A 10,003-nucleotide genomic window follows, 5' to 3' on the forward strand; every position below is an offset into this window, starting at 1 on the left:
CCCTGTCTTAGTTACAGATTCCATAGCGGAAAGAGGTGTTGTGAAAGGGCCTCCCAGTTTGATGAGTTAAATAAATACCATATTAAGAGGACCCATGAACTGGGGATGTAGCTCATTGGCACCGCGTCTGCCTGGCAAGTACAAGGCCCTAAGTTTGATTTCCTGGTACCAAAAAAAAAAAAAGACCCCTAAGGCTTAACCAGAGACCTTTTGGATAAACAAGTTGTGGCTTCCACTTTTCTTTTGTGTTGCTGCCCTCCAAAAAGGGTGGTAGGTACACTGGCCTGATTGTACTTTTTCCATCCCCTTTTTGCCAATTTATGTGGTTGGAAAGGGAGATGGAAGTCTCAGTGTCAGTCCTGTTCTTATTCATGTTGAGCTCTCACTGCCAGGGCCTTATGAAGTAGGGACTCTGTGGACAGTAGAAATATAATAGTGCTCAACATTTATTGAGGTTTTCTAGGCCAGACACTGTGCTCAGTGGGGTTTTTTTTCCTTATACAGTTTTTATTGAGATACAATTCACATACCATAAAATTTATACTTTTAAAATACATAGTTCAGTGGATTTTTTCAATATTCACAGTGTAGTATAACCGTCTCCACTCTTTGCAGAATGTTTTTATCACCCCCAAAAGAAACTCCATACTTGTTGATAGACACTCTTCACCCCATCCCCCGTTCCTGGGAACTACTGGTGTGCTTCCTGATTTGTGGTTTTGCCTCTTCTAGATATTTTATGCAAATGGAATTCTGCAGTATGAGGGCCTTTTTTCTTGTTTTTTCAATTAGCTAATGCTTTCAAGGTTCACGCACATTATAGTATGCATTAGTAACCTCATTCCTTTTTATGGTTAAATAATGTTCCATATAATGGATAGACCACATCTTGTTCATCCATTTATCAACTGTTGATGGACGTTTAGGTTGTTACCATCTTTTAGTGGTTGTGAACAATGCTATTAAGAACAGTTGGGTACAAGTTTTTATTTGAGCACCTGTTTTTGGTTTTCTTGAATAAATACATTTAAAAGTGCAATTGTAAGGGTTAATGGTAATTGTACATTTAAAGAACTGTTAGGCTGTTTTTCAGAATCCATCATTTTACCTTCTTGTGCAGGTTTTTATTGGCATTTCATTTTATCGGTCCTCACATGCATTTGATGAGATGTAGATGGAACTGTCAACATGCCTGCGTTTCAAATGAAAGAGTTGAAGCTCAGAGGGTTTCTTGCCCTTGGCTGCGCAGCTGGTCACTGATGCGTCTTTGGCAGCTATGAGCTTTGATCAGTAACACAGTGTCTTTCCCAGGCCCTGATTGCATTTTTAGGATGAGGACTTTGGGTTGTGTCTTTCGTATTATGTTCCTGGTGCCCAGCACACGCTAGCACTCAACATTCATTGGCTATAATGTTATTTTCCCCCGATCTTGGTGTGTTAATCAGGAATGGGAGGGAAGTAGCCTATGTCTTTAGGATTCCTGTTGGTGGGTTTCAGACTTACAGGGTTTTATGTTCCTTTCTGCACCAGAAACTGAAGTCCCACCCCCAAAAAAAAAACCTTTTCAACCCCAGCATTGTACTCTCAAGTATCTACCTTGGAGACTGAGCCTATAGCTGGGGAGTGGGAGGCAGGTAACTTCTTACTTGTCCACTTGACTTGTTTTCTCTTACTCTGGTCCAAGGCCACTAATGACCTCCTCTGCCTTTTCTCCTCTAGGCCAAACCCATTTATGGTGGCTGGCTGCTCCTGGCTCCAGATGGGACTGACTTTGACAACCCAGTACACCGGTCTCGGGTAAGGAGTGAATCCTCAAGGCAAGAGGAACCAGACAGAGAATTTGCCCATCTGAGGGCAAATTGATATCCTGGGTGAGGGAAGTAGGAGTTGAACAATAGACCCAAATGGCAGGAATCAGCCGAGAACCCTTCCTCCCCAGTTTGTCAAACTCAGGTCTCACAGAAAAAGTCTCAATTATACAGAGTCTTCCCCTCAAAATAAGTTGCTTTCATGTGGGTGTTGCCTGTTTTGTGGGTCATCTTGATTCTGAAAACAGTTAAATGGAAGAGGCAAAAGAGCAGTGGAGCCCACTTTTGCATTATGCTAATTTTGGCTTCTAGTTCCTTCAGTGCCAAAGCCCTGCCTCCTACAGTTCTCACCCAAGCCAAAGGCTCACACTTGAGCACTCATGAAAGGATGAAGGGCTGGAAGCCTGGGCTCAGCTCCTGCTAAACATTTCATTGTCCCTCTCTATTGGGTACCCTGGCCAAGGTGGTTCCCTACTGGAGCAGTGAGATGGTTAAATGAGCATTGACCCTGACCAGTGACTTGTTCCTCTGCCAGCAAGCCCATTTGGATTTGACTTCAGTTAAAAAAATTGTCCTAACTTTTTCACTCATTCTCTAATAGGTGTGAATTGCTCCAGCTCTGCTCCCTTCCCATCTGGTATCCCTGGAACTCCTTCCCCTTCCTCCTCCTATCTGCTACTCAACCCTATCTGGGGTGCTCAGGGCTGTGTATTCTGGCACCACAGACCTTGCATTATGTCTCTGGTCTTTGGACTTCCTTCGGAAGTGGGTTCAGATTTCAAAAACAGAGTATAGATAGGACTTTGGAAATGCTTCTGGGAAATATGTCCAGATAGCCTCCTCTGGACATTTAGCCTGGAAGCAGTCTCTGCAGGGCAAGGCCCTTTGAAACCTTATTCTTGCTTCTGCCCAGGTGGGAGAACGCCAGACAGCAGGTCCAGTCAAGTTACACTTTCCAGGGATCTGGTTGCCTTGCTGTTTTTCTATTAAGGTTGTGCAGAATTGCCATTTCGGGCAGAGCTGGAGCAATTCACACCTATTAGAAAATGAGTGAAAAAGTTAGGACAATTTTTAAACTGAAGCCAAATCCAAATAAGGAAAGTCATTATTATAAAAGATATAAATCTCACCCCAAGCAAAAACAACAAAAAATCATAGTATTGTGGTTAGTTCTGTGGCTTTTATTGCCAGTGAAGATCTCAATGGTGTTGAGCTTTTTGAAATGTTGAGCATAAATTCTGGACCCTCTTGATGATCGTGGGGTTCAGAAGCTGTGCCTATTAATCATGACTTAGGCCAACAGCCTCTTGTATACAAGGTTTTTCTTAACACAGAAAGAAAGACATCTACTCTCATAGGGCTTTTCATTCCAGCTCTCAGTGCATTTAATAGTTGGTGGCCCGCAGTGGCCTGGTCTTTAGGTAGAGAGACAAGGAAGTGTCTTTACAGTTGGTCAAACACTGGATTGGGAGTTATTTCCACTAGTGCCTGCCATCTTTCCTTTTGATTTTTGTTACCTCATTTCCCCCAAATTCTAGAGCCTGGCTGCCTTCTCCTTGTCTTCTAGTAGATCATCAGAACAACCCCTTTTATAGCACTTTTCTCAGATTTTTTTTTTTTATGTGGTGAATCAGTGCCTTGGCATCCTCAGGTTATTCCAGATTATGTCAGATCGTTCATCTAATAAATGTCAGTGCACATCATGTGATAGCTCTGTGCCAGCTGCCATAACAAATGCAGAAAGGTGACCACATGTAGTTTCTATTTTCCAGGAGTTTCCAAATTTTAAAAAGAGACTTCTTTTTAAACCCCAGTAACTCATGTGGAACCACAAGTCACTCATATGATTTGGGCTCCCCTCCTGGCTTCAGGCTGGCTAATGAATCACTATGCTTATGCTCGGGGCTGTCTTTTCCTGCTGCTGGTCCCAGAAACAAGCAGTGAAGCCAGTGTTCCACACATATAGGTTTGTCAGATATGGGGGCTCAGCCAGGACCTGGGGCCAGGACCCCTCACCTCCCCAACCATCAACTCTGTGCTTCATTGCAGAAATGGCAGCGACGGTTCTTCATCCTTTATGAGCACGGCCTCTTGCGCTACGCCCTGGATGAGATGGTGAGTGTTCTCGCCTATTCCCTCTCCCTGGCCTTCATTGTTTCTCTGTTGTGGTGTCACAAGTGGCATAGTGTGTGGGTGATCAGGCTTCTGTTTGGGAATCTAGAGTGTTAAGAACTTGTGGCCCCATGGAAGATAGCTTTGAAAACCTAGACCCTGGTGAAAGCCTAGACTAGTGGTGGTGAATCTGTGGCACACATGTTGTTTTTCTTTTAAGACAAAAAAATGTTTATGAGTTTTTTTTCTAAATTCAGTGTTCAGGTTTAATTGCAGTGTTGGCACTTTGCAGTAAATAAGTGGGTTTTGGGTTGCAGTTTGAGCATTTGTCTCTGTAAGGTTCACCATCACTGGCTAGACCTTGGGTTTGAGAGTTGTCTTCTTCAGGGTTGTGGTGAGAGGGAGATGCTTCCGATCAAGGTTGATAAGAGTTTGGACTTAGGCCTTGGGGAAAGCAGGGGCAGAGTCCTCAATCTCAGCAAAGACTTGCTCAGGCTGTGGAACTGCAGACATGTAGGAAGCAGATGGCCTTGAATGCTCTTTTGAGAGCTACCTTCATAGCTGTAATTGGTTTGGGTTGCCCCTTTAATCTTTTTTTTTTCCCCCCTCCGGATACCAGGGACCAAACTCAGGACCTTGAGTTTGAAAAGCAGACACGGTGCCACTAAGATAAATCCCTGTCCCTGTCCTGTTTAATCCTGATGTGGATTTTCTTAGCTGACATTAGAGACCTCTAGTTCTGAGATCAGTGTTCATTTGATCATTGAATTAGAGACACACAGGTTCCTTCTTGCTCTGTCAGCTACCTGGTTTTCCACCTACCTCCTGGGCTGGATGAATATTGGCTGCTCTTGTTCCCCAGCCCAACATGGTAAAAAGTATTCTGGCTTTTTTCTCCTACCTATATCATCTTCTGCCTTTTTCTGTAAAGGAAATTCCTCTGCCTTCACTAAAGTATGACTGCATTTATAACACCTTGGAGATAGAAGCTTTGACTGCCATGTCCAGGACCATCTGAGTGAGTGAATGTGTGTATGTTCGTGCACGTAGTGGGCACCATTTGAAAACTAGGACTACCCTGAAAGACCCAGTCACACCATGTTAAACTGGCTGACTCCACCTGTCCCACACAGAGGTTGTTTCTTTTCCGTAGTGGTAAGAGACTTCAGGAGTGTGAGTAGAGATGATGAGTGTTCCAAGGACTTTCTTGGACGTTGGGACACTATAATTTTGTTACAGTCATTATAGCTCACATGTGCAAAGGCTATAAGTAGGCTCATTTACTCACTTGAATCTTGTTTTCTCTGATGTGATACTTTTTCTGCTTTTGTTCCTAGAACCATTAAAAGGTCTTGTCATTCTTTTTGGTGAAGATAGTATTTGTGCAGTGTGAATAGACTGGAAAGTGTTTTGCTGTGGAGCCGTTTGTGGTCCAGAGTAGTTTGAAGGGAATGGATTGGAGGTGAGTGCTGATGAGTGGTGACCTTGTTAGGGTCAGGAACAGGTGGACCATGCCCACAGACACTCTTCTCCATGAGGCAGGAGGTGGGGCTATAAGATATAGGCAGGCCTGTGACATCCTCCAGGCCTGGCTGTCATGTGGGCAGCAGCACTGGGGTCAGGGTTCCTGCAGGCTTTGAGGTTTACCATGACTTCCCTGTACATGGCTGACTTGTAATTAAGTCCCACAACTGACTGAGAGAGTAGAAGGAGCCTATGGAAGTTACCAGATGACAGTCACACTGAGCTGGGGCTATGTACCCTTCTGAAGAACAGCTCCTTGGACTTCTTCTGGTGACTGATCATAGCAATCAGTAAATCTTTCTTGAAAGTCCAGCAAAACCCATTATTTCCTTTGGCTCAGGTGTATAAGCACAGTAAAGTAGCTACTGGGCTGCCTCTGTCAGTACAGACATAAAGTGTATGCTGTCCCACGTACCACTCCTCAGTAAGCTAGGCCATCGAGCCAGATGTTCCAACTCTTGTGGTCCACAATAGTTTCCCAGTAACCTAGATCTGGACTGATAGTGTTTCATGTGGTACTTGGGCAAAGATGGCCTTGTGGCAGAATGTGGAGAAAGAAAGAAACCCCGGGAGAGATTTGTCCTAAAGAGTGGATGTTTGGGAAATGCCCAAAGCTGAAAGCTTTTGAGCATGAGCCACTTTCTGGCAGATGACTTTGGAGCTAGAAGACTGATGGGGCAGCGGTTAAAGCTGTTCTGCTCAGAACATGGATGGTGCATGTATGCAGCACCTCTCAGGATAAAATATTGTTACTTCTGTGAGTGAAAAAAAGATTATGCTAGTTGTGTTGAAATGCCTGTAAGTGTGACCTCCACCTTCTAAGGCTTTTCCATATTATTATCAGGAAGATCACATGAGGACTTACAAGGAGGTGCTTAGGATGGAGGCCAGGTGGGAGGAGGCAGTCTAGATGGAGGTCGACAAGAAGAAGCATGGAGGCTCTTCTTATATATATTGAAGAGGCCTGTTCCATGCCTACCTAGTGGTCTGCACTGGGGTTTGTCCTTCATGGCTGTTCCCCAGGAAGAGTAGTACGGAGCCTAGGAGCTCCAACTCCAAGTTCAGCCATCTTGCTCCTTCTGGGTCAGCAGGGTCAGCAGGAGAGTATCTGTTGTCAGGCTTATGTGGACTAAATTCTAGACACTCTGGAAGCCTTCCTCTGTGAGTGCCTAGAACACAGTGGTCCTTGGCAGAGGCAGTGTGTTTCAGGTTCTGGTGAATGCTACTGCCTAAGAGGGTGGAGGCCAGGGATGACTCCCATCATAAAGAAGGTATTGACCCAAAATGTTTTCAGTGCCTAGATTTGAGGAAGCCTGAGTGATTTAGTCAGTGGTTTTTAAACTTTTAATTTATTTTTAAAAATTAAAATGTAAGTTTGATTTGCTGATTAACTCTGTTCTTCAGCAGCATAAATTCACCTGTGATATTTCTTGGAGTGAGGGAATTGTGGTCTGCTGGTGGTTCAGGAAGTTCCAGTTGTGGAAAGAGTAGGCCTGTTCCTAGTCTGAGGGTCTCAATGGGCCCCCCTGTGCATCAGGCTACCCAAATGCTAGCAGAACTGCCTGTGTCTCTTGGCCAGGGAAGATGTATATAGTATGTCTCATAATGTGTTTGGACCACCACGCCTGCAGGGTAGCTCCATTTGAATGTTTGTCTCTAGAAGCACTAGACTGTAGTCCCTCTGGTACTCCTGGTCCTGCTAGGCTTAGCTCCAGTCTGATCTATTGCACTCTTAAACTGTAGTGTTTTGTGGCTGGTCTGTTCCTATAACATATAGTCACAATCTGTTCTGAATAGCTCTTTGACTTTTATTCAATATTACTATCTGTTTTCATTTGTGTAAATGTTATTTTACCATATAGACTATTACCACTCCCCATTGTTGGACCCTTGATAATGTTGGTATCTTTCTGCATTGTCTGGCATGGGGTTTGGGCATACCAGACCTGGTAAATATTTGTGGAGTTGAGCTCCACAGCTTTGTGGTGCATTGCTGCAGAATTTCTGCTCTCTGTTTGAGGTGGGCGGAATTGGGTGGAAAAGAAAAGAAGGTAAGATGAGGGATGATCCTAGTACAGTGTGATAACTCTAAAGTGGTTGCTCCACAGAAGAGAAGAACACCCTCCAGAGAGCTCTGAAGAATGTTGAGGAGAAAGGTTATCTCAGTTTCTCTGGGCTGAGACCTGGAGAGGTAGATAGGTATCTGGGGGTTGCAGTACAGTAGCAGTAGGGCAGCAGTCCCACTTCTGACAAGGCTGCTTTGAGAAGCTCTTTCTGCTTAGGGACCTTGGCTGGATAGGGCAGGCAGGCTGACTGCTGCCTTTCTGGGAAGCTCCGAGATGGGACTCACTTTTGGGAATCTCTTTTCCTTATTTGGGAAACCTCTTTCTCGATACACCCACATAGCCTGTAATTGGTGGGTGTGGAGAAGTGGCAGATTTCCCAAAAAAGGAAAGGAAACTTCCCCAATCCTGCCGAGGTGAGGTGGGCTCAGAGTGGCCTCACAGACAAGTAGCAGCCTGAGAAATTTGCCTGGGCCTCCTATTTTTCTGGAGTGGCTCAAGTGAAGAGTCTCAGCTTGTTTATGCCCCCAGTGAAGGTTGCCCATGACTACCAGTTTCTTCTGCTTTTCCCAGCATTCTTGGAGACAGATAAAAATATCTAAGGTGCTAGTGATGTCTGTTCTGAGCCTCCAGAGCTCCACTGTGGGCCTGTTCTCTTCCTTTTCCCTCCTGGAAATGAGGCAAAAAGATGACCTAATTTGTTTTTGATTGTGATAAAATACATGTAGCATTAAATTTACCATCTTAGCCATTTTTAAGAACACGGTTCAGCAGAGCATGGTGATACACACCTGTAACCCCAACACTTGGGAGGCTCAGGCAGGAGGATCACCTTGAGTTCAAGGCCAGCCTGAACTCCACAGTATGACACTATCTCCAAAACAACACAGTTCAGTGGCATCTCATTGTTTTTGGTTTCTCATTGAGTTTATTGGTATACTTTAGGTATACAGTACAGTTACATTCATTATTGGGATCTTGTACCTTTACATGACAGGTCTTGGTTCTCATTTTTTTCCCCTTGTCCCTGCCCTCCCTTCACCCCTTCCTCCCTTCCTACCTTTCCCCTACCCTTCCCACTTTCCCTACACATTTAGCCCTTTTCTTCCTATGTCACATTGTCATCTTAGGCATCTCATTGTTAATGTAGCAGTCACCATCATCTGTCTCAAGGGTTCTTTGGTTATCCCAGACTCCATACTTACTAAACACTGACTCCTTCCCCCAGCCCAGGCAACCACCATTCTGCATTCTGTTTCTATGAATCTTGACTCCTAGGAGCCTCTTACAGTTTGGGTGCCCCTTATCAGAAATCCTTGGGCAGGCAAGTTTCAAATTTTGGATTTTTTTTTAAATTTTGGAATATTTATATGATGAGATATTTTGGGGGTAGGACCCATACCTAAAAGGGAATTTCACTTGTGTTTCATACATACCTTATACATACAGGCTGAAGGTAGTAATCTTTGCCTACATTTTGATGGCTGCCTGTCACTTGAGATCTGGTATGGAATTTTCCACTAGTGGCACCATATTGATGGTCAGGAAGTTTCAGAATTTAGCTAGGCATGGTGGCAAATGTCTAATATGTAATCCCTGCACTGGTAGGCTGAGTAAGGAGGATCACAAGTGAGCCCAACCTGAGCAACTTAGGGAGACCCTGTCTTTAAAAAAAAAAAACTGAGGGGCCAGGGATTTAGCTCAGTGGTTCCGCCGCCTGCCTCTCAAGTGCAAGGACCTGAGTTCGATCTCTGGTGCAAAAAAAAAAAAAAAAAAAAAAAAAAAAAAAAAAACTGAGGTGTAGCTTAATGCAAACAATCCTGAGTTCAGTCCCCACTACTGCAAAAAGAAAAAGTAAAGTTTTTTTGGAGTTTTAGAGCTTAGAGCTGCTTGCCTTGTATAAATAGAATCATATAATATGTGGGTTTTTTTTTTTTTAATTGTTTCTTGCTTGACTGAGCATAATGTACTCAAGGTTTATCTGTTGTATTTGTGTTAGAGTGTCTGCTGCAGGGTGCAACCAGTAATCCATGCTTGACTAACTACTTCACATGACCTTTAGGGAGTGCTTCCTTCGAGCTCTGGTTTTGCTTTCTCTAGTCCAGAGCTCTGCCAGACAGATAACTGCTTACCCTTCGCTCAGTACTGGGACTCCTTGGCTATCTGTCTGATTCTTCGGTGACCATAGTGACTGAGGTCTATAACAAAGACCAGTAGATGAGGACACACAACCATAGGATGTCTCTCTTGTGAGGATCAAGCCTTTGGGGATTCTCATGGACACAATAGTAGAACCATAATGTGGTTGCTGTGAAAGGCAGTAGGTGGGTGGGTTGGTGGGGGACACAGAATTCTGGGAAGAAAGAGGTGGCACTGGCCACCTTTCCATTTGCTGTAGAGGTTTGTAAGGAGCAGTATGCTTGATTTGGTCCCCAGGTTGTTGGTTGTACATATTTTCTTTCTTTTTTTTTCTTTTCTTTTTTTTTTTTTTTTTTT

The 10,003-nt window shown here is 44.1% G+C and overlaps 1 protein-coding gene across 1 annotated transcript in view; it reads left to right on the forward strand.

The window, feature by feature from the left end:
* The window catches only part of Mprip (myosin phosphatase Rho interacting protein), a 215,543-nt gene that overhangs the window by 112,805 nt on the left and 92,735 nt on the right, over positions 1-10,003 (forward strand). The window contains exons 2-3 of the mRNA XM_010637397.3: positions 1,720-1,797; positions 3,858-3,923. Of these exons, the coding sequence (XP_010635699.2) occupies positions 1,720-1,797; positions 3,858-3,923 (144 nt within the window). The remainder of the gene's footprint in view (positions 1-1,719; positions 1,798-3,857; positions 3,924-10,003) is intronic.

This window comes from Fukomys damarensis, unplaced genomic scaffold, assembly GCF_012274545.1.
Source record: "Fukomys damarensis isolate Sample0158 unplaced genomic scaffold, DMR_v1.0_HiC HiC_scaffold_23, whole genome shotgun sequence".
Classification (NCBI taxonomy): Eukaryota; Metazoa; Chordata; class Mammalia; order Rodentia; family Bathyergidae; genus Fukomys; species Fukomys damarensis.